At 37.2% G+C, this 26,985-nt stretch overlaps 1 protein-coding gene across 1 annotated transcript; it reads left to right on the top strand.

The window, feature by feature from the left end:
* Positions 1–7,390: 7,390 nt before the first annotated feature.
* RFC3 (replication factor C subunit 3) lies at positions 7,391–25,522 on the top strand. Its single transcript, XM_003800129.3, has 9 exons — positions 7,391–7,598; positions 10,272–10,409; positions 12,303–12,370; positions 15,386–15,483; positions 18,627–18,808; positions 19,502–19,638; positions 19,728–19,826; positions 24,016–24,085; positions 25,251–25,522. The coding sequence occupies exons 1-9, from the start codon at positions 7,512–7,514 to the stop codon at positions 25,440–25,442; spliced, it is 1,071 nt and encodes a 356-aa protein (XP_003800177.1). The 5' UTR covers positions 7,391–7,511; the 3' UTR covers positions 25,443–25,522.
* The last annotated feature ends 1,463 nt before the right edge of the window (positions 25,523–26,985 follow it).

The raw sequence follows: 26,985 nt of genomic DNA, 5'->3' as shown, positions 1-26,985 counted from the left end.
CTACTCACTGAGCTATGGGTGCCGCCAAAATTTGCTTTCGCGTGTGTTATTTCCTTACTGAGTCAGTTCTCTGTATTCCCTGGTTCCACATCTGCAGATTTAATCAACCATGGATCAAAAATATTTGAGAAAAAAACTGATTAAAAATAATAAAGCAACAAGAAAAAAAACAAATAAAAAATACATGAACTATTTGCATATAATTTACATTGTATTAAGTATTATAAGCAATCTAGAGATGATTTAAGGTATATAGGAAGATGTGCATAGATTCTATGCAAATACGATGCCATTTTACGTAAGGGACTTGAGCATCCATGAATTTCGGTATCTGTGAAGGCCCTGGATCCAATTCCTCATGAATACAAAGGGACAACTCATATGCTTCTTACATTACCTGCTGTTAGTAATTGTCTCATTTTCTCTTTGTCTCAGTATTTAATGCACTTATTGCTAATTTATTTCCAAACTCTCCTCCATAGAACTACATCTCATCTCAGTGTGTGCAGGTGAGCACATCAGGTGTTAACTCCATCTTCTCCAGGGGAGACATCCTGCTTCTGCTTGGATTGGCTGTCTTCCCAGACTGCTGCGTCACTCCTGTTTGGGACTATTTCCTCACCATTGCTCCAGGACAGCCTCTTCTTTACTCCACTGTGGGAACTCCTGTGTTCAAAGTCCATCTTTCACGTACTATAGCGTTGTCATTTTTTATATATCAAGATGACAGTAATATCAGTAAAAAGAGCCTCAGAGCCCCAAAGGATAAAGGTCCTATCTTTTTTCCTATAGACCATTTAATCACATTTTGTGTTTCTCTAATTGTAATTGGCTTCTGATACCATTTCACTTAAAATAAATTTCCCTTCTTGACATTTATGCGTTAACATTTCAGTTCTAACATATTACCTTTCAAGAAGGTAGCAAGGGCAATTGAAGATGTTTTAAATATATACCACAGTTAAATCATGAAGAAAAGAAGTGCTGTTTTTGTTTTTAAAATTTTTCCTGCATATATGAAGACTTGAAATAGGTGATGGGTTTATAACATGCTCAAGTGGAATTATTTACATTTTATGATTTTGAAGACCAGCAAGGTGAATACACAAAGTTCAAATATAGACTGAAATGCTATTGCAAACAGAATCTCAGCCAAGATTTTGCAAAATTGATGAGCTGATTCTAATATTTATGTGGAAATTCAGAGGACAAAATCTGAATTCCTATCTTGAAAAGGAAGAATAAAATAAGTCAAACTACCAGAAACCAAGACCGATTATAAAGGTCTAGCGATTGACTCCGTGTGTAGCATCATGCATAGACAGATCTGAGTAGAATAGGATTACAGCAGCAAATCCACATGTGTGCTCACCTGATTTGTGACCAGGTGACCCCACAGTGCAGTAGAGAAAGACCTTTTTAATAGAGAGTGCTGCTGGCATAACTAGGCTTCCACAGGGGAAAAAAACGTGTCTTAATCTTTTATGCAATACACCACACACAAAAATAAATTCCAGGGGATTGAGAATCTAAATGTAAGAGCAAAACAATAAAACTTAAAGAAAAATCCACAAGAAAACATTTTCATGACTTTGGAGTAGCAAAGATTTAAAAAAAAAAAACAGCATATGCTGGACTACATCAAAATTGAGAACTTCTGTTCATCAAAAGACACCATTGAAAGAATTCAAAGCCAGGCCACATACAGAAGAAAGATATTTACAATACATATTTTTGAAAAACGAACAAATCAGTAAGAAAAAGACTAGCAATCTAACAAAAAATTAGCAAAAGACTTCAATAGACACTTCACAAAAGAATAGTCCAATTACTAATAAGATGATAAGATGCTCCATATCATTAATCAGTGGAGAAATTAAACCATAATAAGATTCTTCCACAAACCTATTAGAATGACTACAATTTAGGTTGTTGTTTGGTGAGGATGCAGAGGAATCGGAACTTTGTGTGTGGCAGGTGGGAATGTCGATTAGTGTGGCTCCCGTGGAAAACAGAATGGCAGTCACGGAAACATTAAACAGGACTACTGTACAGTCCAGCACGATTCCACTTCTGGATATATACAGAACAGTGGAAGTTGGGAACTTAGACAGGTATTTGTACATCAATGTTCATTGCAGAATTACTCACAATAGTGAAAAGGCAGAGATAACCCAAATGTCCATTGATGGATAAACGGAAAAGCAAATTCTGATGTAGCCAAACAATGGAACATTCTTCAGCCTTAAAAATAATGTGATTCTGATACATGGCTGAATCTTGAAGGTTCACTCTGTTAAGTGAACTAAGCCAACACATAGAGACATATTTCTTATGATTCTACTTACATGAGGTAACTAGAATAGTCAAATCAAGGAGAATGGATAGCAGAATAGTAATTACCAGGTAACTGGGGGTGGTAGCACAGGGAGTTAGTGTTTAATAGGAACAGAGTGACAATAGTTGTACAACAACATAGATGTACTTAATGCTACTCAACTATACACTTTAAAATGGCCCAAATGACAATTTTGTATTATGTATACTTTACTACAATAAAAAATAATCTTGCTGGGGAATATGTGAAATGTTTAACTTTCATCCCGGAGGGTGTAGAAGTTGGTACAAACATTTCCAAATCTCTTGTCAGTATTTACTGGAACTGAATAAGTTCCTAGCTCATCACCCAGGAATTTCATTTATGGATGTGTACAGCCAATAGAAATTAGCATGCAGCTCTCAAAAACATGTACAAGAACATTCTCTGCAATATGCTTATTAATTACCGAGCCACAGAAGCAACCCAAATGGCCACCAATAGCATACTGAATAAATAAATTGATGTATATCAACCAGGTCTGGCTACATAATTTCAGGGCTCAGTGCAAAGTGAAAATGCAGGTGCCTTATTGAGAAACTATTAAAAATTTCAAGATAGCAACAGTAAAGCATTAAGCCAAGGATGAGGTTATGTGGGCGCACAAGTGGCTTCCTGTGGAGCCTTTCCTGATATCGATACAATGGATACTATGCAGTCAAAATGAATGACATGTAGTGAATGGACACATTTTGTAGACAGATGAGGATCAACAGGAGTCAGACACAACCGAGCAGATATTATTAATTTCATTTATATGATGTTAAGATCATGGATGGAAATATATAGTGATATAATTTAGAGCAGAGGTGACTCCAGGGGATGTTTTGAGTGGGAAGAGGCATGAGAGAGCCTTCTATGATGGCAGAAATGTTCTATACCTTGATCTGCACTGTAGTTACACAGATTCATACATGTGTATAAATATAAATAAAAATACTTTTCAGATTGTACGTAAAAGCACACATGGTGCCAGCTCCTCCTACTCACTAATCACTTCTATCCAGGGCATGTCTGAGTCTTGTGCTCTAGCCCTTGTTGGTGTTGCACGGTCTCCTGGCTGAGAGAGCCCTGAGGAAGACACACCTCTGACTCACCACACCCACTTTTCCATCTCGTCTGGCTGACACCTGTCATCCCAGAACACTCGTCAGAGCTCAGACAGGAGACTCACAGTTCCAGCTCATATCCAATGAACTCAGAATCCACAGGATACTCAGAGCCAAAGTGCCTCTGATGACCCAAAATATCTTGTGTTGCAGTTCATCATGGCTGTGCTTTGCTTTCATTTTTGTAATACATTCTTTTAATGACCCTTCTCTTTTCATGGCAATGTTATCCCTATATTTACCATAACAGAAAGAAAATACACATTTAGAAGGAAAACAACATTCACATTAAAAACAAAATAAAACTAGAAAATAGTATTCTGGCAATAGAGGTCATTCACTAAGTACACACTTGACTGGTGACCAGCGCCTTTTGGCTGAAGCTGCCCATAATGTATAATATGTTTGAATTCTTGGATTTCCTTTTTAAAGCTGTGCACCTGCCAACTTCAGAGGGGGAGACAGGTAGCGACCAAAGAACCACCCAATCAACTTGAGGGCTCTAGTATTTTAAGGAGGTGCCGTTTTGCTTATTATATGTGAAAAATACTTCTTAGCTATGCACCAGTTTCTCTCTTAAATCATGACTATTGTTTCTATTATAGTTATCATTGTAAAAGCAGTCTCTAATATCTTGGGATATTTTAATACTATATATGGATTTAACATATAGTTACAAATCCATTATTACCTGTTCACTTAGAGAACGGGAGAATAAATGGATAGGGAGACTGAAATGAAACAGTTTTAGGATTGATGGCTTATCTTGTGGTGTGAGCACCAGCAGAACCTTGCTTAGGACACAGGCCCAGTGCAGATTGTGTGTGTTTGTGGGTGGTTACCCTCCTTAAAAGAAAACCTTAACTAGCAAGGTATGGGACTTGATGGTGGATGGTTCAAGTAAGTATTCTATATATCCCCTAGGAAGACCCAAGAAGTATTGCTCACAGAGATGACCTTGACCACAACCCCTTTCCCCGGCTTTACTTCCTCATCTTTTCCCCTTCCCCTAGTTCCTCGCTGCTCTTCCACATGAACACTTCCTCAGTAACTATCTGCTCTGCATTGGGGAGTGGGGGCAGCCTCAGCTAACACAAAGGAGCTGTTTCCTTCCTACTGTCTGAACTCTCCCCCCAGAACCTTGGAGTCCTTAGCTGGATTCTGTGCATTAAGCTGGACAATGAGCAAAGACAGTGTGGAGGAGAGCAAGGAGCTGTTATGGCACAGGCGTGGGCAGGGTGTGTCATTGATGCCTGCAGCCTATCCTCCATCAGCCAGAACTCAGCTGCATGACTGCACATGTGGAATTTCTCTCACTATAGAGGAAACTGGGAAAAGCATCTGGGTGTCCAGGAAGAGCTGGAAAGAGATTTGGAGAACTGAGCATTAGCTGTGCCAGAAACTACCACGGATTTTACATTTCCCTCTTCTCTTCGAGAGTTTTGAACTTTGTTTTCCAGTTGATTTCATCAAGATCTATGCTAACTTAGAAAGATACATTTCATACTATTGCCACAAATGAAATATGACATTACATAGAATTACCATGAGAAATTTGTTCACATTTTTCCCAAAGTACTATTCAATGTTATTTCTAATGTGTAGAGAAGAATCTTCTCACTGGTCCTGCCCAGACTGAGGGAATGGAATCATGACCGAATCTGTCACTGCCAATGAGAGAATAAATTATAAGAAAAAAGAGTCAGAACACCTTCCTTAAAACAGAAGCCCTGAGGCCAGTGATATTTTCTGGATTTGTTCTTTGAAAAGGGAGGTACAAATCTGCTCAGATGTGGAAAAGAAAAGAACACTCACAAATCAATGTGCGTGAAACCAAAGAGGGACTATTTTTATTTTTAGCGTTGTTTCAAGTAGAGAACAAAGGGAAAGTAAAATCATACCCCCATTGGTCTCTCAGCCTTTTGGGATCATGACATTTCTGCCTCATTATTTCTCTTAAAAGAACAAAAATTAGATCCAGTTTAGCAAAATATTTCACTCTGGATTCTGGCAATAATCAATTATAGGCTTACCCCAGAAAAGTGCAGTGGGTACATGAGCTCAGGCAAAGCACCTTGACTTCCTTTGGAAGGCAGGGCTGTGGGTACAAGATGGCACTTCTTGCTTTTGTTCAGGTTAAGTGAAGATTTTGCCTTGATGTCACCTTACCATCTGTTTTCATATCCCTTCATCCTGGATCTTTACAGTTGTGTCCCTTTTCAGTAACATATAACCACAAATTATCTAGTGCCTGCTACATGTTAGGTATTTACATTACCTTACTCAATCCTCAAATGAGCCATAAAAAGCAAGTTTCTTTAACCCCATTTTATAACTATGGAACCCAAGAATCAGAGCCATTAAAGTGAATGGAGTTCCTCAATGCAGGATCTGTATTCATAATTTCTTTTCTGAACACTTCCTTCGTCTTATTGCTCTTCTCTGAGGATCGTATTTCCCATGTAGCAATCTTTCACATTCCATATATTTGAGTCTGTCAGATGATATACAGGATACCCAGCTAACTTAGAATTTCAGGTAAATAATCATATTATTTTCCTTGCATAAAATGTGTCTTGTCCCCCTCACGCTATTTCTCCTTCCTCAGAATCTTGAGTAACTTTGAAGAACATGCCTCAGACTTCACCATCAACCATACTTGCTTCTTGAAATTGTCAGACATGCTTATTCCTGCCAAATCATTGATCACTCTGGCACCTGTTGCTCTTTCTTCCTTTCAGTATTTTTTTCCATTGCCATTTTTCATGATTCCAAAATCCACTTAGATGTCACTTCATTGCAAATACTTCTGATTTTTTTACCTTCTCACTTCAGTTTCCCTCCATCCCAATTCAAAAGGAGGAAAGCATAGAGAATACAGAATTTTTTTTGCCGTATTAAATAGGGTGGCCAGGGAAGCCTAGGTGAGGAAATGATACTTACGAAAACATCCTGAAGCAGCTGAAACTCTGTTGCCACTGGACAAACACAGTCAGAAGACAGTTGTAGCAAAGGCCCTGAGACAGAAGCTTTCCAGGTTTATTTTGGAATGTTTCTTGAGAACAAGGACTGTATCTTATACTTAGTAATATTATTGATTGTGCTCAATAAAATCTTGCTCACAGGAGTAACTCATTTAATATGAAGAGCACAATAAATTCTTGATTAATAAGTAAACGAGAAAAGGTACTTTGATGAAAGTTATTAAACGTGTTTGGAAATCAATTCCTGTACTAAAGACCTTGCAATCAAATGAAAGGATTTAGGATTCTGAATAATACATAAAATAAAAACATAAATTACATTATGTATGACTAGTAAAGTGCATTTTGAGAAGTGAAATTTTAAAGGCATTATAAAAATTATATATAAGCTTACTATGAAGAATATCGAGGATATCAAATCCTTGAGTATTCTGAATTTAGAATAGCGTGTCAACCTCCTGTCTTCTACAATACAGGCCACGTTTCTGTAGTTTTTTTAAAATTAAAAAAAAATTAAATTACAAAATGCTCTTTAAAATTTTTTTTTGTTTCAATTTTTTGCTTTTCAATCTAGAATCTTGAGGGATGGAGGTAACAAAAGATAACGAAGATAAGATCTTATTTTTGTAGAAATTTACTCAGTGTAGCTTTACTGAGAGACATTCCGATGTGAATATTTTCGAGTGACAAAGACAGAGTTCGACACATAGTATTTAGTAAATTTCTGTTGAACAAATTGAGTGAAGAGGATCAGAATCGTATTTTCGATTTATAGTTTTTGGAATACCACAGAGGGTGGAAAGAAAGAGAAAAAAAATTAAGAAACGCAATGAGTATTACACCTAGATGGCGCCAACGCCGCGGCAACTTCTGTCCCCTCTCGGTGTCCGTAGTTCTTCTGCCTGAGCCGTTCCCGCGGCTGTGGACGCGGCCGGCAGTGACGTCGCGAGATTTGGCGCTCACAGGAAACTTGTCTCCGCGTCTGGGCGCAGGGCGCGCGGGCGGGACTTTTAAGTGTCGGATGCCGGGAACTGCGGCAGCATGAGTCTCTGGGTGGACAAATACCGGCCCTGCTCCTTGGGACGGCTGGACTATCACAAGGAGCAGGCGGCCCAGCTGCGGAACCTGGTGAGTCGGCGGGGCCGGGACGCTGGGGAGAGGGAGGCCCCGAGAAGCGGGGCGGTGCCTGTGCGCTGAAAGCTGCGAGAAAGGTAAAACAGGCCAGGGGGAGAGAGTGGGCGGGTGCGGGTTTGTACTTGTAAACAAAGAGGAGCATCTGAGCCAAAACTTGAAGGAAGTTAGAAAGTCAAGTCGTAAGTGTAGTTTCTGAGCAAAAAGTGGAACAGGTGGGGGAGACAGCAAGTGCAAAGTCCCTGGGGCTGGAGTGTGCACGGCGCGTCCTAGGAACCTCAGGACGGCCAGTGTAGCCGGTGATAGTGAGCCAGCGGGGAGAGTAGTAGGAAATGGGGTGTGTGCATTGGGGTGGGGTGGGGTGCTGACAGAGTGAGATGGGAAGCTATTGGTGGAGTTTGAGCAGATTTGCTTTTAAACAGGCTTACCTAAAATTTCTTGGAGTCAGTGTTCTTTCTCCAGGGAAGATGTTGTAAATGTTTGTTAACTCCTAAAGTCATTTTAATTCTCAAATGTGTTATATTAGGACGTCCTTGAGTTCAGCCCCTCCTCCCCATCCTGATGGCTATTTTTATGTTGTAGTCGATAAAAGTTTCTAATGGCAGTATTTTCTGAAGAGCAAAGTGACTCCTGTAGGGAACGGAGAGGAAGGAAGGCTCCTGAGGAGAATTAAGTGTCTGTAGAAAACATTTATCCACTCCTCTTACAGATTTAAAAGTAATATAAGATGCTGATAAAAATGTCTTTGCCCAACACTGTAGTCTTCTGATACCGATCTCTTTCAGAATTACAAAAATTGTTAAGTGCTTTTTAAAAATGAGAAATAATAAAGGACTCTCTGAAAGTCATTACAAAATTTGATAGTGATGTGAAATGAAAGTTTTTTGTCTCTTTAAATTATTGATATTACATTTATACTATCTCAAAATAAATCTATTACAGTAATATACTTTATTTATACATTGTATTTTTTATATATTTTTTAGATTGTATTTTCTAAGAAAAGCTTTGATTTTAATTTTCTTAGCCAAAGAATACATTTTGTCTTATTTTCTATGGCCACCTTTATAGAATTTGAAATGTATATTTGGGACAATTTAATATACTGGTCTTATATGTTAACAAATTTGCTTTAAAATGTTCTCTTGTTTACTGTTTAATCTACAACTTAATGAAACTATGAAACATTTAAAGTGTCACTTTTATTTTTGGTTAAATCACATTTTAAGAGCAAAGACAGCAAGTATTTGTGGAGCACCCAGTATTTGGGGGGTACTATATTAGGTGAATTGTTCCTCTCCTTGAGGTTTTTCTTTTTCAGTGCCAGAGATGGATGAGTTTGTATGGTATTAATATTGACTGTAATAGGCACCTCTGATAAGGTATTTAATTTCGTCTATAATGGTGTTTTACAGAACTTTTGCATCACAAGATTTATATCCTTAATGGCACTGCTTCCCAAACCTGACGTGATCAGAATCACCTGGAAAGCTATTGAAAAATCACACTGTCTTTGTGCTGTAGTGTGGCAGATACTGTCATTCCCTACTTAGGCCCCTTGACCTTGAATCTTAAATGCACAGAGACTTTCAACTTTGTACATCTGTGCTTGGCTTGAGGCCTTCCCCTAAGCCAGGGTTTCTCAACCTTCCTAAGGCCACGACCCTTTAATACAGTTCCTGTGGGTCACGACCCATAGGTTGAAAACCACTGCAAGCAGACCTGAAATGCCTGAGAATTAATGCCCTCTTTCCCCCTCATCCACTTTCTTAAGCAGGCTTCCAACAAAGGACTGATGAGAGAGGGTATACCCCAGCTCTCCCACCCCTTGGGTGAGTTAACTCTGTGATGTGTTATGACTTTAAGGGTTTCTGCAGAAGGATTAAGCCCAGATAATTGCATGGTGTTTAACTTGATAACACACTCCAATTGGTTGGATGCCTTTTCTTATTTCACATTCCTGCTTTTTTTTTTTTTTTTTGAGATGGAACCTTAAGCTATCCCCCTGGGTAAAGTGCCATGGCATCACGCTCACAGCAACCTCCAACTCCTAGGCTCAAGCGAGTCTCCTGTCTCAGCCTCCCAAGTAGCTGGGACTACAGGCGCCCACCACAACGCCTGGCCATTTTTTGGTTGCAGCCATCATTGTTGTTTGGCGGGCCTGGGCTGGGGATTCGAACCCTCCACCTTAGGTGTATGTGGCTGGCGCCTAAATCCCTGCTTTTCTATGACGTTTTCCTTTACCGCCCAAGTAAACCAACTACATTCAATTCTTATCATAGGGTCAGTTTCTAGGAGTCCAAACTAAGAAAGACTGCAGTCTCAGAGTTATAGAATCCTAATGTTACACTTGATAGGGTCCAGAAATCAGTCATTCTTTTATTTGAAAAAGTTCTTTTGGAGATTCTGATAGCCAGGTTTGGGATTTCCTCCTTTCTAGCATTTAGTGTTGTATCTTGCATGTACTACGCTATGTATGTAAATTATATAAAATTAGTGCTGGGGAATAATCAACATTTCAGAGTTTATTAAATACAAATATCAATATATTTGAATTTTGAGTTTCATAAGTAGATATACAAAATATTTGAGACTTAAAAAGTAGTTTGGTACTTCCCAGAACAGTTCAGGTTGACTAGGGAAAAATGCTTTGTTCTTTTTTTTTTCCAGGTGCAATGTGGTGACTTTCCTCATTTGTTAGTGTATGGACCATCAGGTGCTGGAAAAAAGACAAGAATTATGTGTATTCTACGTGAACTTTATGGTGTTGGAGTAGAAAAATTGAGAATTGAACATGAGACTATCACAGTAAGCATTTTACGTTGAGGCCCTCCAAATATTTTTAGCAGGGATTTTCAATTCTGGTCATATATGCATACACTGTCCCCACTAGTTGCTGCTTAACGTATGACTTAAATAAGCATTTCACAGATGATCCTGGTGCATAGGATTGAGAGCTACTGATTCCTAGACTCAGTGGTTAAAACAAGACCAAAGCCATTTATGTTGGAGAGGGAATATGAGCAACAGGAGGTTTTAAGCAAAATATAGAGGGTGAGATTCATTTCAGATTACCTACTAAGATGATGTCTTAGCTGGAATTAGAACAGAAGTTTCTAAAGTTCTGAGAGCATTAGTGGAAATGAAAAAAACAGGAATGATTTTGAGAAAAATTTTGAACAAAGAATCAAATGACTTGGTAAAGATTGGGCAATGGATTGGCAAAGGAAGCTTGAGGGCTTGGGAGGTGAGAAGCTTCCCATGATGTTGCCCTGTCTGAGATTTCCAGCCTCATCCAGTATGTTTCCAGCAGTATGTTTTTATGCTCTTTCCTAAGGGATGATGCTTAAGATCTAGTTGAAAGGTCTCCTTCCTCATACCTCATAAAAGTTAATTTCTCTTCTACAACCTTCAGTTTGTACCTTTTATAGTACCTGATTTGTTTTGCCTTGATTATAGTTGTTTACACATGTCTTACTTTGGATTGTGTTTGTTTTGTACGTAATGTGTCATATTTATTTTCATATCCTTCATAGCCATTGGTAGCATGTCGTATACATACTAGTTATTGAAAAAAATGCTTACTGTGGATGTTGGTGTTATTAATAGAATCTTTCGGAGGATAACTGGGTTTTAGGCTGATGTTGATTAGCTTATATTTAGATACATTGAATTTGATGTGCCAGTTGTACATTTTGGTGGAAAATATTGTAGGGATAAACTTAACACGGAAGATGTGGGTTTCAGGGGAAGAAAATTTATAAAAGGACAAATAACCTGGTAGAAAACTGAATAACATAGTCACAAGAGAGAAATCTGACCGATAAACAGATGTGAAGGTGTTTGACCTTTGTGATAATTAAGTAGTGTCTGTTATATACTCATCAAATTGGGAAAGATCAAATGGCATGATACAACCACAACAGTTGGGGAAGATTGGAGAAGAGTGTGTGTTGCCAGTGGAAAAGTGAATTGTTAAGACTATTTTAGAAAGCAGCTGGTCTATGAATATACTACATACACACATATGTATTAAAGTTTACAAAACACATCCTCTTCAGTCCAGCAGATCTTTACTGAGAATTGTTTCCATGGAAATGAGACCAGTACATGAGACGTATCTACAAGTATGTTAATTTTGGAATTGTTTAAGTGGCAAAAACAAAGTATCCATCTGTATGGCTAATTGTGGAACATCCATGCTATATATTGATATACAACTATGACATTACCCCATTTTTCTGAGAAGTATTGCCAAGTTTTATTGTTAAATAGGAAAAGCAAAACACAGAGAAATACATATGATTTTATCATCTTTTATTTTTATTTTTATAAAAAGCAGTGACATTCTATAAATATATTTGTTTATTTTTATGTTAACATGGAAATGGCTATGAAAGATTAGGTGCAGATTGTTTATGATGATGATCTGGTGATAACTGGGGATGATTTGGAGATTTTTGGATGCAAGGAAAAGAAAAAAGTCACAATAAAACAGGCTGTGTGATTTGCCCTCATGTATCTAAAAACACGTTTATCTGCACACATCAAGGAAAGAATGGGATCAAGAAGTTAAAACATGGTGTTTATCTTAAGTTTTATGTTTTTACCAAGTACAAATTGGGTGCATAATAAAAGAAAGAACAATGAAAATACAAAAGAGGAATGAAAATTTAAAAAAACTTTTTTTTCTCCCCACAGACTCCCTCTAAAAAAAAAATTGAAATTAGCACTATTGCAAGTAACTACCACCTTGAAGTTAATCCCAGGTAAACCATACTATACTGTATAGAAATAAGCATTTTTAGAAAAATGGTGTTCAGACTTCTTTTTTTTTTTTTAAAAGGAGATTAGAATCTTTTCTGGAAATAAAATCATATATATGCAAGCACATGGTATAAAACAGATAAAGAGAAGCTTCCTTTCTTGATAGGAAACCTAGAGCCTGCACACTTTGCCTTCTCTGTCAAATAACTTCAACAATTGATTTAAGTTTTCTTGCTCTACAGTGTTTCATACAAAGTACACTGAATTGTTAATAAGTTTTTGTTAAATTATATTGACTCATCCAGTACTCAGGAACAAAGTGGGTGTAAAAAGTTGATAATGGTCTAGGCGCAATGATTCACACCTGTAATCCTAGTACTCTGGGAGGCCGAGGCAGGTGGATTGCTTGAGCTCAGGAGTCCAAGACCAGCTTGACCAAGAGCGAGACCCCATCTCTACTAAAAATAGAAAAACTAGGAGGACATGGTGACACACACCTAAAATCCCACCTACTTGGGAGGCTAAGACAAGAGGATTGCTCAAATCCAAGAGTTTGAGGTTGCTGTGAGCTATGATGCCACAGGACTCTACCCAGGGCGACACAGACGGAGACTCTGTGTCAAAAAAAAAAAGAAAGTTTATAACTTCTGTGGTGAATATTTTAGAAACCAAATTTGGTTGCTATGTCTTTTCTTTGCCACTTTCTTTGTTCGGTTTCTTGATGAGAAGATGTTAGAGATAGTCCACCAAACAATGTCTTATGTATGAGATGATAAGATCTTGTTGGGGTGGCATTGAAAGCTTATTTAGCAACAGTTAAATACTGAGTGGTATAGAAATTATTCCTGGAGCTAAGTTGGGTAAGGCTTCAAGGGTCTGGACATTCTCAGGCAAAGGCAGCATGGGCAGTGGTACAGAGGCGATAGTGAACATCCACTTCACGGAGCGGGGAAGGCTGAATGGAGCAGGAGAATCATATTTTATAAGCTGAGGTGTGTGTGGTCTGTATGGTACTGTGAGAGAAGCTTTACATGGATTATTTTACTATTATATTATCCTTAAAAGGACTATAACAGGTGGTGTTATTTTTTCTGGGTATGACAAAGAAAATTAAGAGGAATAAGGTTGGTGAGAATGGGTCTAATCCCAAAAGTAGGAGGAGTGTTAATTCTGTAGACAGAAAATGGTTTGGATTCTTGACTAGAAAAATAAACATAAAAGAGAAACTCTGGGTATGTTGAGCTAATAGTATGTGGGAAAAACTTGATGGTTGTTTGGGAAAATAAAGTCAATTGCTTTGCCCTCTTTTTCTCATTGTGAGTTCCTTTGAAGCAAGAATAGCCAATTGGAGAATAAGCTGATTGTTTGGGGTGGGGTGGGGTTGAAATTAAATTCTGTTCCTCCTAAATTGACCAGGTGACTTTTGTTGGTTTGAGAGATACTTCACCTGAGTGCCAAAGCAGTAATAATGGTGTAAATGACAGATAAATGCCTGTAATAAGTCAAAGTGTACCGAGTTCCGACTTTGTGTTTTAAGTGCAGTTTTTCTTATCCTGTTCCCTCGGTTATGTACCCTGAATCAGAATCAGGTCAGTACTGGGAACAGACTTCTCTAGTTTTGTTCTCTCTCAGACTCTTGCTACCGGGAGGAGAGGAGAGAAGATTAGGATTAAATTTCTGTTTCAAAGAGTTATTTTTGTATTTTATAACTAATTTCTCAATTAACTGTATTATGTACTAACTTTCTGTAGTGGGTGCTGAAGTGTTAAGATATTTGCCAAACCATTACCTATTATTAGTTTTTTTTGTTGTTGTTTGTTTGTTTGTTTTGAGACAGAGTCTCACTGTGTCACCCTGGGTAGAGTGCCATGGCATCATAGCTCACAACAAACACAAACTCTTGGGCTCTAGTTATGCTCTTGATTCTGCCTCCCAGGTAGCTGGGACTATAGGCGCCAGATACAACATCTAGCAAGTTTTTCTGTTTTTAGTGGAAATGGAGTCAAACTGGTCTGGAACTCCTGAACTCAGGTGATCCACCCTCCTCAGCCTCCCAGAGTGCTAGGATTACTGGCATGAGCCACCACACTCAGCCTCTATTATTTTTTATTGTTCTTTTTATGTTAATTGTAAATTTAATGTAAGAGCATGTTTAGTGTTTTCAATGATGTTAATCCAGTTGTGGATAGTGTCAATATATATTTATATTGAATAGTGTCTATATATATATATATTTTTTTTTTTTTTTTTTCTGAGTCTTACTATGTCACCCTTGGTAGACTGCTGTGGTATCAGCTCACAGCAACCTCCAGCTCCTGGGCTTAAGTGATTCTCTTGGTGTCAGCCTCCCAAGTAGCTGGAACTACAAATGCCCGCCAAAACACTCAGCTATTTTTTTGTTGTAGTTGTCATTGTTGTTTAGCAGGCCCTGGCTGGGTTTGAACCCTCCAACTCCGGTGTATGTGACCAGCACCCTACCCACTGAGCTATGGGTGCCGAACCAAGTGTCAGTAATTTTTAATGAGCCTAAAACATTTTACTTTTAAAAGTTTATATTTGTAATTAGTAATGTTAATTTTTTAAATTAAATAATAGCTGTGTAGATTAATGCAGTCAGTAATGCTAATTTTGATTAAAATTTTAACTACTTAAAATCTTCAACATTTGGATGGCACCTTTGGCTCAGTGGATAGGGAGCCAGCCCCATATACCGAGGGTGGTGGGTTCAAACCTGGCCCCGGCCAAACTGCAACAAAAAATAGCCAGGCGTTGTGGCGAGTGCCTGTGGTCCCAGCTACTCAGGAGGCTGAGGCAGGAGAATCGCTTAAGCCCAGGAGTTGGAGGTTGCTGTGAGCTGTGTGATGCCACAGCACTCTACTGAAGGCAATAAAGTGAGACTCTGTCTCTACAAAAAAAAAGGAAAAAAACTCTTCAACATTTTTCTAGTAATAACTTAGTAGGAATAAGGGCATAATTCTTTCTAAATATTTACATATATGTATTTTTGTTTGGTGCAGTGATGCTGGAAATAATGACCGAGTGGTAATTCAGGAGATGTTAAAAACAGTGGCACAGTCACAGCAACTTGAGACAAACTCTCAAAGAGATTTTAAAGGTATGTGATAAAAAGATTTCTTTTTATGAGTCTGCCAAACATTAGTGCTCTTTTTTAATTTATGAAAGTGAATAAGTCATATATGATCTCTGTGCTCATGGGAATTTAATAGTCTGATAGAATTGAACTTTGTGGAAAAGGACTATTTGTGCCACCCACTTATGATTTTAGAACAAGATGAGTAATGAAAAATACTTTATTTAAAATAAGCATTTACGTGATTTTAAAATGTTCTTATGACTAAAGTCATATGTTCATTATCAAATATTTAGATCAGCAAAAAGCCCCTTAAAATTAGGTGTAATCTTATCACATAGAGACAACTAGCATGACGGTTTGGCCCTTCCCTTCAGTACTTTCTTTATATGTACATTCTTACAGGTACGATTTTGTGATGATAACTATGCCAACATTTAATGCTTTTAATATACTTTGCCACATTGTGAATCTGAAAGTGGGTAAAGATTTGCTAATGGTGTTTGGGAGTGCTCATTTTCCCCCAACATTTATCAACACTGCAGATAATTATTTTTGATCTTTGTCAGTTTGAGTAACAGTGTTTTTCATATCAAATGTGATAATTTTTCTTAATTGTTCATTTTTATTTTTTGAATTGCTGTATGTGTTCTTAGTCTGTTTCTTATCTTTCCTCATCAGTCTCTATATTTCAAAATAAATTTAAATTTATGAATTTATTTTTAGCTATGATAAATGGAGTCTTATATTTTCTGTTCTTTATGTGACAGTTATAAAATTTATATCTTAGTTTTATACCCTGCTGTGTTATTAAATTCTCTGATTGCTGAAATAGTTTTTCCATAGTTTTCCTTTGGGTTTTTTAGATACATGTTGCTATCATCTGTAAATGGAGATAATTTTTCCTTTCCTTTCCAATTTGTATGGCTGTAAATACTTTCTCTTGTCTAATTATGTTGGTCTGCCCTCTAGTACATAACATGTCATGACTCTGGAAGGAAAATCTTAGGATTTCCCCATAATTAGTGATTTGCTAAGTTTTTGGTCTGAGGTATATGTATTTCATTGTAGTAGTAAGTAGTTAGGAATTCCTATTTTACTGGGTGTTTTCAATGTGAATATGTGTTGAATTTGTCTAATGCTTCTTCTGCATCCATGAATGTGATTTTATGGAGTTTTTTTTCTTCTTGGTTTTGTTAGTATCATTGCTTATATTATTGAATTTTCTAATATTAAAACTGTTCTGCATTTCTGGAGTAACGCTTACTTGGTCATGATGTATTAATTTTTTAAAATATACTGATGTTTCCGCCTACCAAGTACTTCTTGGTCACTAATTCCAGCATCACTACACAAAACAAAAATAATGATATGTATATATTTGCAAAGTATTATATTATGTCCTTATACTTAATCTGTTATAAGAAAAGGTTGAAGATATAATAAATGTGATTACAATTTAAAATTTTAATTAAAGTTGATAGTGCCTAATTACAGTGAAACTTTTAAACATGAAATGTTTTAGGGTCATTAAAAAATGGACTAACAGGATTTCAGCTCTCAGTTATAATTGAATTAGCATTATGAAAACAAATATTTACGTTTTCTTACATTAATTTTACTGTTACTTAAAAAGAGCAAAAACTAGTAAGCAAGTAACAGTTTAGGAAATACTTTGACTCTTCTATATCCATAAATATGTTCTATTCCTCTGCTTCTCTTTCTTAAAACTGTTTCAATTCAGCCATGTTCCTTTTCTGTTGGTCATTTGTCTTACTGAAGTTAAGTGACTTTTCCTCCTTTGGAAGGAGGGGAAGGCCAGAGGGTTTTTCTAGGTCCAAGGCTCTAGAGCAGCCCCTTGTTTTATTTTTACAAAGTGATAAAATATAGAACACTGTGCTCTGAGCTCATGCCCCCCATCTTCCTTCCTTTCACTTTTCTTGGGATTCTTTCCTTTGTCTCTCAGTTGAATACTTCAATTTGAATTCTATTTCTGGGACTTCTAGTTGTGGAGAATTGTCTTACAAAGGAGCTTCATTTGTTATTTTCAGAGTCTCTTGCTCTGTCAAACCATACTACATCAGAGTTCCCTTGCTCTCACCCATGGATTGGGCTACGGAATCTCCCTTTTTCTTTTTTTTTTTTTTTCAGTTTTGCCCGGCTGGGCTTGAATCCGCCACCCCCGGTATATGGCCACAGGCGCCACCCAAAAGACTAGACACAGCAATAGTGGTTTTTGGGTTTTTTTGTAGTTTTTGACCTGGGGCTGGGTTTGAACCTGCCACCTCTGGCACTCCCTTCTCTTAAGGTTGCTGCTTTCAGACTGTCCCATAATGCTTTCCAGTGTGTCGCTCTGGGTGACTTGGGGCTTCTCCTTGCCTGAAGGCTGTCAGAAGCCTAGTGGGTTTCTGTTCCTTCTTCCCACACTGATGCTGATACGTTGTGGGCCTTTTTACTTTTAGCTGCTTATTCTCACTTGCTTGAAGTTTGTATCTTTACGTAAGTGGATGTACATAGGTGTCCATGGGTCTTTTCGTCTGGAAATCTTTAGTAATTCTATTTGTTCTTATGGGGGAGATTCAAAAGCTCCAGTCTGCCACTACTATCTTCTAGGAAAGATTATTAATATTATAATGAAAAATTACAACAATTGGACTTCGTCTTCACCTTCAAATTATTCCTGAACTTTGAGGCCAATCCTTGGTCAGGGCCAGGCAGAATCGTACTATACATGTTGCCAGATGTCTTTGCCAACATCTCTTGTACCAGTGTTTTCCAAATTGCATTCTTTTCCATTGAAGATTTTAGATTTAAAATGTTCCACAGAAATGTGCTTCATAGATAAAATATTTGGGGGAATACAGTTCAGTACATCCTTGTCTTGGTAATTTTTTGCATGTAAATAATAAAGGCTGCAGTGATTCTACAACAAAGTAACTTATTTTAGCTTCATTTAATCTAGTTGTTTCTTGTTTGATTATAGAATTTTAAAAAATAAAGATAAATTCACCATGTATATAACTTTAGTTTGTACTTCCCAATGGGAAGAGTAGTATAATAGGCTTATTATTTAGAATTTTACTCTGAATAAGGAAGAGGAGGAAAAGGAACAAGTTAAAGTTTGAGTGAACTCAGGTTAAAATTTGTTTTGTTTTGCTTTGACTCAGTGGTGTTATTGACAGAAGTTGACAAACTCACCAAAGATGCTCAACATGCCTTGCGCAGAACCATGGAAAAGTATATGTCTACCTGCAGATTGATCTTGTGCTGCAATTCTACATCTAAAGTGATACCACCTATTCGTAGCAGATGCCTGGCAGTCCGTGTGCCTGCTCCCAGCATTGAAGATGTAAGTCCAGTATGACTTTTCAGAGAAAATTCTATTCAGATTCTCTGAGTATTGTGTGTCCATCCCTGTCATGTTTTATTTCTGTAAAAACATAGTGAAGTATATAAGTAACTGCCTGGATGCAAACCATTAGTAGATGCGCAAATCAATTTATGTAGTAGTAAATGCCAGATAATAAAAAAGAATTTTTCTCTTTAAATCATCTTTTACTTTGAACAGATAGGTATTATGAATTCTACTAAACTAGGGAAGGGCTAGTTATTTAATGTCGTCTTCTTCAAGCTGATTTAATTGGCTGGAGGAGGAGGCTGGAAGGTGGAGGAAATACTTTTGCAAGGAGATAATGTGAGACTACTTTGTCCCTAAGAAGGGAGTCAAAGTCTGAAACATTTATTTATACATATTTGTGTATATGTATATATATTTTTTTCTTTATCATTCTTAACAGCTATCAGTGGAAATTCTAATTCCTCACATTAAATAGGTTTCCTGCGATTAATGGATTTTGGGAGTTTTTTGTGAAGTGGGAATAATATGTGATATTGTGTCAGATAAAGAATGGTCAGATACCTTTATTATTATTTTAAGTTTCACTTGTAAGAATTGTGAGAACAAAACGGTTATTTGGGGCTATAAAGTTAACAGAAATTGCCTTAGTATGTGTGCCCATTTCCTTAATTATTTTATTTGTAGATTTGCCATGTGTTATCTACTGTGTGCAAGAAGGAAGGTCTGACACTTCCTTCACAACTGGCTCGTAGACTTGCAGAGAAATCTTGCAGAAATCTCCGAAAAGCTCTACTTATGTGTGAAGCCTGCAGAGTGCAACAGTGAGTGGATGGGGCAGGTGCCACTAGAAACATTCTGGGACATGAGCACACTTCTGTTTAATTTCTTGTGTCCTCTTTTTGTCATGTAGATATCCTTTTACTGCAGATCAAGAAATCCCTGAGACAGATTGGGAGGTGTATCTGAGGGAGACTGCAAATGCTATTGTCAGTCAGCAAACTCCACAAAGGTAACAGTATAAAATGGTGCTGGTAAAGGTGCTGATCAAGATCATACCCACAGTAGCTATTTTTTGCTGACAGTATGCCACTTAGAATTATAATTAAATCCTGAATCTAAATAGTAAACTTGTAAAGAAAAGGTAGAATTTAATTTTAGAAATTTGGTGGTTCAGGCCAGGTGCGGTGGCTCATGCCTGTAATTATAGTACTCTTGGGAGGCCAAGGCAGGTGGATTGCATGAGCTCACAAGTTCTAGATGAGCCTGAGCAAGAATGAGACCCTGTCTCTGCTATAAATGAAAAACTGAGGCAAGAGGATTGCTTGAGCCCAAGAGATTGAGGTTGCTGTGAGCTAAGATGCCACGCCACTCTATCAAAGGGGACAAAGTGAGACTCTGTATCAAAGAAAAAAAAAAGAAATTTAGTGGTTCAGAATCATTGGTGTGTGGTAATGTCTATGGGTTTTATTAAGTGTTCCCGTGTAAGTAGAATTTATGTATAAATTAAATCTTCGAATTTTTATTTTTCCTTTCAGGATCTCAGATGACTTAATGTTAACACATAACTGAATATGTCTAGCTTTCTAATATATATAGAAAAGAATAATATATAACTTGGTACTGATGCATCATGTGCTAGAAAGATACCAGACTGTCAGTCCGACTTTTTAGTTAAGTGTCTTTGAGCAGGTATTGTCATTTTAGAGTTTCATCTTCTTCATTTATATAATGAAGATATTATTATTATTATCCTGCCAAGATACTATTCCTCAGTCGTGAAGAGCAAAAGAGCCTGAGTGATAGTAATATGAGGACTGGAAATCCCTGTGCTTTGTGATGATGATGGTTCTATTACAGATAGCATTGTGTGTATACCATTGGTACTTAGGAAGTACTTTTGGGCATATTTGCCTACAAAGTTGTTTCCATTACTTCTGTGAGTGTATTATTCCATGGTGGACCATACTGAAGATACCTCAACCTAGTCTAGTTGTTTGATTTATGGCAGCTTTGATTAAGAAGGACAGTCTGCTGTCTTCCAAACCAAGAATGACATGACAGGGTTAAGCTCCACTACCTTTAGAACATCTGGAGAAGGTTCCTAAGGCTTGCCACAGCACACTCTCGTATCCTGGTTGCCTATCAGAGCTGAGAAACCATCTTTGGACATTAGTGTAGCAGATCACGTTAGGTTGCAGAATAGACTGCGTGCAACCACTAGAATTTAATTTTAGAAGAAGATAATAATGAGAGGAATACACTCTGTTTCTCTTCTTGAGAGAGAGAGATCTGCTGAACTGTAATTTTTGTAAGAGATTCTTTGAAAGGATTGTAAACTGTTCTTTAGCTCTTGCACAGATTGGTCGATATAGATTGTGAATCATGCACAGTGAGGACTTCGTATGTCAGTAGGTTTCCTTTGAGTTTTCATAATTCAATTTTTGACATTGATAATTTTATTTAAAAAATGCCAAACATAAGTAGTCTTATCAGAAAACAACTCTTATTTTTAGGAAACAGTGTGCATTCTATTTTATTAAATGTTAATATTCAGTGAAGAAATCTCACCACTTACAAAGATAAAATTTAAAGTATGTCTTAGGAATCTTTTATTTTTATGAAATATTTTCATACTATAGATGACTTTCTTGTTTTTGTTACGACTTTAAAGAACAAAACTTGGTAGTACAACTTTCCTATTTTTAAGAGATTTAATTAAGTACTTGATATATTTGACAGCACATGCATTTTTAGAACTTTGATTACTGCTTTGCTTTATAAAATCTTTTAATGTTGCTTATGAATTTCTTCCGAGTTTTCTAACATTTTGGCAGCTTATTAATTAGCTTGTTCAAGAACAAGTTCTGTTTCCTGTTCGAACTAACAGTTTTGGGGAAAACAAAAAAAAATTGCTCAATTCCATCCTTGGGGCTGGGCAGAAATACTGGAAGTCTGGGATCTTTCTGATTATTGGCCCTTATATTGCTAAGTGACTACTTTTGATTGTTGACACCTTAAGGTTTCTCTAATATTTATAGTCTTGATTTTTGTTTAATCTTAGAACAGTCATAATTTTCTAATTTGAATAGCAACTGACATTTATTGTTATGTCAGCTTTTACATTGCGTTGGCTCATTTACTTCATATAACAGTCCTATGAAGAAAATATTATTACCATCTTTGCAGATTTACTTCTTGAGATTTAGGAAGATTAAATAACTTGTTCAGAGACATTCAGTGTTTAAGAGACAGAAGTTGTTCTAGAACACCCATGTTTGTCTAACAGAAGAATTTGTACTTGCTAGTTTATTAAGAAATAAGGACACAGACATACTTAACATAGAATATACTAATTTTTTTGAAACTAGGTAATATAACAAATTAACCCAGACTGACATAGCTGTTAACATGTAGCAGATATTATACACAGTGTGGTTATGTCACAGTTGCATAGCTAGAAAGATCCTCAGGCAGCTTTTTAGAAATAAGTTGTATGCATATTTAAATAATTTCATACTATATGTCTTTTGTTTTTATTACTTTACACTTAACAGTCAGGTTTTACTTTTGAGATGTGAGAAATTAATGAGCTTTTGAGTCAGACTTGAATTAAAATGCTGGGTCACCTGCATGAGTTTTGATAGAAACCTCCCCTTGCTGAACCTGAGGTTTTTCAGTAAAAGAGCATAGCCGAGGAATTAGTAGGGATAGCAGTGACTCTAGTACAGATTAAGGTGTTACATGCCTTAGTGAGCTAAGATGCCACGGCACTCTATCAAAGGGGACAAAGTGAGACTCTGTCTCAAAGAAAAAAAGTCTGAAACAAACAGATCTGTGTTTGAGTCATGCCTTGCTGTGGTCAGGTTTATCAAGTTACTTAAACTATCTGAGTCTTAGTTTTTTCACCTAAAAAAACATGAAGATTAATCTCCCTTGACAGTGCTGGTGTGAGGACTGAGTTAAATTGTTTGTTACAATGTCTTACACATAGCAGGTGCTCACTTTTGTGTAGGTTTAATGTAGCAGGGCTTCATACTCCTGGAGCCTCAGGAAAGGAGTCTGGAGTTCTACTTTAAAAAAATATTTTATAAATCTGATTTATCTGAAGTATGAAATAGCTATAGGATTATTGTAATAAAAATTCAGAACATAGGGTGGTGCCTGTGGCTCAGTGGGTAGGGTGCTGGCCCCATATATCAAGGGTGGCGGGTTTGGACCTGGCCCTGGCCAAACTGCAACAAAAAATAGCCGGGTGTTGTGGCAAGTGTCTGTAGTCCCAGCTATTTGGGAGGCTGAGCTCAGCAAGAGAATCGCCTAAGCCCAGTAGTTGGAGGTTGCTGTGAGCTGTGTCGCCACGGCACTCTATTGAGGGCAATAAAGTGAGACTCTGTCTTAAAAAAAAAAATTCAGAACTTATTTTTTCCTTTGGGATAGGTAAGATATAGAGAAATAAAGATAATGCTACTTGTTTTATGTGCTTTGAAATTTTAGTTGCCTATTTTTCTTGCTGTTTTAAAATCGTGTTTGTATATTTCCTTCCTTTACCTCTTTCCTCCCACAAATATGATGAGAAGGGCCTGGAGTTAAGGGCTCAGAAGTTTGAATGTTCATATTCACTTAGCCTTGTTCTGTGCTCACCTGCAACTTCTTGTCCTGCCTCTTTCATGACAGGACAGCTTTGTGTCCCTGCCATGTTGCTTTTACGCGTGTCACTGGGCAGTCTAGACAGTGGCATTATACTGTATCTCATGCCCATTTCATCTTTTGTCACTTATGTAATTGACTAGCGATTGTTTGTCTTTTCATGGCCATTTTGTAGATGTTTCAGGTAGCATTTCTCTGGAGAAAAACAGTAAACATTTAATATGTTTTTAAAGTCTGCTAAATTCCATGTAAATAGGCTCAAATTTGACTACTCATGAAGTGTGAACATCTATCTGGTATTTTTATAGTATTTTGATATAATTAATAACCCTGAATATAAATGTATTACTTTAAAAGAGTTCTGAAAATTGTCTTTTTTGAAAAATGAACTGAAATTAAGAGAAGCTTCTGTGTGTGTCTTAAGTGTGACAGATTAAGAAAATATGCTTATATTGGATTGTTCATTTAATTCATAAAGTAAAGCTGCACTGTACGTACTTGGAAAAACATCTCTTGTTTTCATCATAAAATATCAATCATTTTGTTTTATATAGGCTCCTTGAGGTTCGTGGAAGGCTCTATGAGCTTCTAACTCATTGCATTCCTCCTGAGATTATAATGAAGGTAATCCAATTTCAGATCCTGAACTGTTTATGACCATGGTATTTGGACTTGGGGCATGTGATCACAGGGCTTTTATGTACTGAGATATATTGGCACCTCTTTCTCTTCAGCTCATTGATCCCTTAGGTATTTATGGAGCCTCTCCTGTGTGCCAGGCATCATTAGGGGTGTGCTGGAGAAGGGGGGCTGCTTCAGGGAGAGTTGTGGTCTAGTGGGGGGAATGGGAAACAAGTAATGAAGTAAGAGCATTTCAGAATGTAAAGTGTGGTAAAGGAAAGCCTAAGGTGAAAAGATGATAATGGAGGGGGGGGCTACGGAAGGCGATTGGTGGCTGCTTTGAAGAAGATATGTTTAAGCTGGGATTTGGGGGATAAAAGAAGAACACCGTGAATAGCCAGGGAGCAGGCATTTCAGATAATGGAACTCAGTGTACTTGGGAAAGGGGGTTAAAGAGGTAGGCAGAGCCCAGACTGCGTAGGATATTTTAAGCTGTTGCTTAAGGTTTAACTTGTAAGTTACCTAGCCAGCTCAATTTCTGGGTTGCTGGATATTAGGGAATTCTTGTTTTTTTATTTGTTTTTATTGAAATTATATTTGGTAATACATGAAAAATTTAAGTGATTCAAATATACAAGGAAGAGAGTAAAAGTCCACCCTTCCATATGTGGAAGAGTAATTTTAACAGAACCCTATTCCATTCACATAGAAGCAAGTATGTAAATGTTGTCTCACGAAACTACTCAGTGTTCTGCATGGTGTTTTCATTCATGGTATAGTGTAGATCTTATTTTACAGCTGTACAGATTTACCCTGTTCTTTTTACCCATCGTATGTTGACTGTCACAGTGTTCTGAACGTGACCTCTCTTGGTGGAACTTTAGGAATGTCTAAAATTATTATTATTATGCATAGTGCTGTGGTAAGCATTGTTTACTCAATATATCCTTGTGTGGTTAAATACCTAGAATTAGGAACGTGGAAGATAGGTACCACATTTTTACATTAAAGAAAAGATACTTTTTTACATTTGAAGACTACCAGTTCACATAATTAACGATGTCACATATATGAAAAAGATTTTAAACTTAAGTTTTGCTTATTTTTGTGAATGAGAAAAAGCAGGTTTAGCTAATTTCTTTTAAAAATGAGTACTCTCTTTTCTTAGGGCCTTCTCTCAGAACTGTTGCATAACTGTGATGGACAGCTGAAAGGAGAAGTGGCCCAGATGGCAGCTTACTATGAACACCGTCTGCAGCTGGGTAGCAAAGCCATTTATCACTTGGAAGCATTTGTGGCCAAATTTATGGCACTTTATAAGAAGTTCATGGAGGATGGATTGGAAGGCATGATGTTCTGACTTCTCTCAGTTATTCTTCCAGATTATTTCTCAGTATCAGTATTTACGTAACAGCTTACATCAGAAGCGCTGTTGGGAAAATAAACTCAGTTTAATCATGTCTTATTTGTGTTTGTCATTTCTTGTAAGGCAGGTTTGCTGCTGAATTCTCTCAGGGTTTTTTTGTTCTTCTGTTTTCTTTTTTTTTTGGGGGGGGGGTTGGCCTAAAAATATATTTTGCTCTTTTTTTCTTTTTCTTTTGGAGACAGCATCCTCACTTTGTTGCTAGGGCTAGAGTGCCGGGCATCGTCACAGCTCCCTGTAACCTCAAACTCTTAGGCCCAAGCCATTCTCCTACTTCACATCCAGCTAATCTTTGATAATTTTTTTGTTGAGATAGAGTCTTGTGATGTTGCTCAGCTGGTCTCAAATTCCTGGCCTCAAGGGATCCTCTCACCTTTTTAAAAACTTTTTAATTTTTTAATTTTAGGTTAATGTGAGAGTACAAACAACTAGGTCAAAATATTTGATTTTGTTAGGTAGAGTCCCTCTGTCGTTATGTCCCACACAAAAGGTGCACAATACCCCCCACCCCGTGCTCATTCAGTGGGAGCACTCCCTCTTAACTCTCACCCTCCCTCATTACTTCTCTCCCTACCTTGAACTGAAATGAGTTTTTGGTCTATGTGGACATGCATTAGAGTATCTAATTAGCATTTCATATTAGTGTTGAGTACATTGGATAATTGTTTTTCCATTCTCATGATACTTTACTAAGAAGAATGTGTCTCAACTCCATCCAGTATAATACAAAAGATAAGAAGTCTCTGTCTTTTTTATGGCTGAATGGTATTCCATGGTATGCTTATATACCACAGCTTGTTAATCCATTCCTTGGTCAGGGGCATTTAGATTTGCATATCTTGGCAATTGTAAATTGAACTGCTGTAAACATTCTAGTGCAAATGTCCTTAATGGTAAGATGATTTTTTTCTTCTGGGTAGATGCCTAGTAGTGGGATTGGGAGATCTAATTTGAGGATTAGAAGATTCTCCATACTTCTTTCCAAAGAGGTTGTATTTAGTTTGTAGTCCCAACATCAGTGTAAAAGTGTTCCCCTCTCTCCACATCTATGCCAGCATCTGCAGCTTTGGGGCTTTGTGATGTGGGCCATTCTCACTGGGGTTAGGTGGTATCTCAGTGTGGTTTTGATTTATCTTTTTCTGATTATTAGGGACAATGAGCATTTTTTCATATGTTAACCCTTTGTCTGTCTTCGTCAGAGAAGGTTCTATTCATATCTCTAGCCCAGTGATAGATGGAATTGTTAGCTCTTTTTCTGTTGATTAATTTGAGTCTCTGTAGATCCTAGTTATCAAGCCTTTGTCAGATTCATAATATGCAAATATCTTTCCCGTTCTGAAGGTTGTCTGTTTGCTTTGGTTTCTGTGTCCTTAGCTGTGCAGAAGATTTTCAGTTTAATTAAGTCTCATTTGTTTTTGTTGTTGCTATTGCCACGGAAGTCTTCATAAAATCTTTCTCCAGGCCAACATCTTCAAGAGTT

This window comes from Otolemur garnettii, unplaced genomic scaffold (genome assembly GCF_000181295.1).
Source record: "Otolemur garnettii isolate 467f Iridium unplaced genomic scaffold, OtoGar3 scaffold00167, whole genome shotgun sequence".
NCBI lineage: Eukaryota > Metazoa > Chordata > Mammalia > Primates > Galagidae > Otolemur > Otolemur garnettii.
Note: the sequence above shows the minus strand (reverse complement) of the source record. Positions and strands in the feature narration are given on the sequence as shown.

Excerpts from the sequence above, each read along its gene's own strand:
- RFC3 (XM_003800129.3), top strand. The coding sequence starts at position 7,512 with ATGAGTCTCTGGGTGGACAAATACCGGCCCTGCTCCTTGGGACGGCTG. Across the intron at positions 12,371-15,385 it reads CACCTTGAAGTTAATCCCAG|TGATGCTGGAAATAATGACC; the intron begins GTAAACCATACT and ends TGTTTGGTGCAG. Across the intron at positions 19,639-19,727 it reads GAAGCCTGCAGAGTGCAACA|ATATCCTTTTACTGCAGATC; the intron begins GTGAGTGGATGG and ends TTTGTCATGTAG.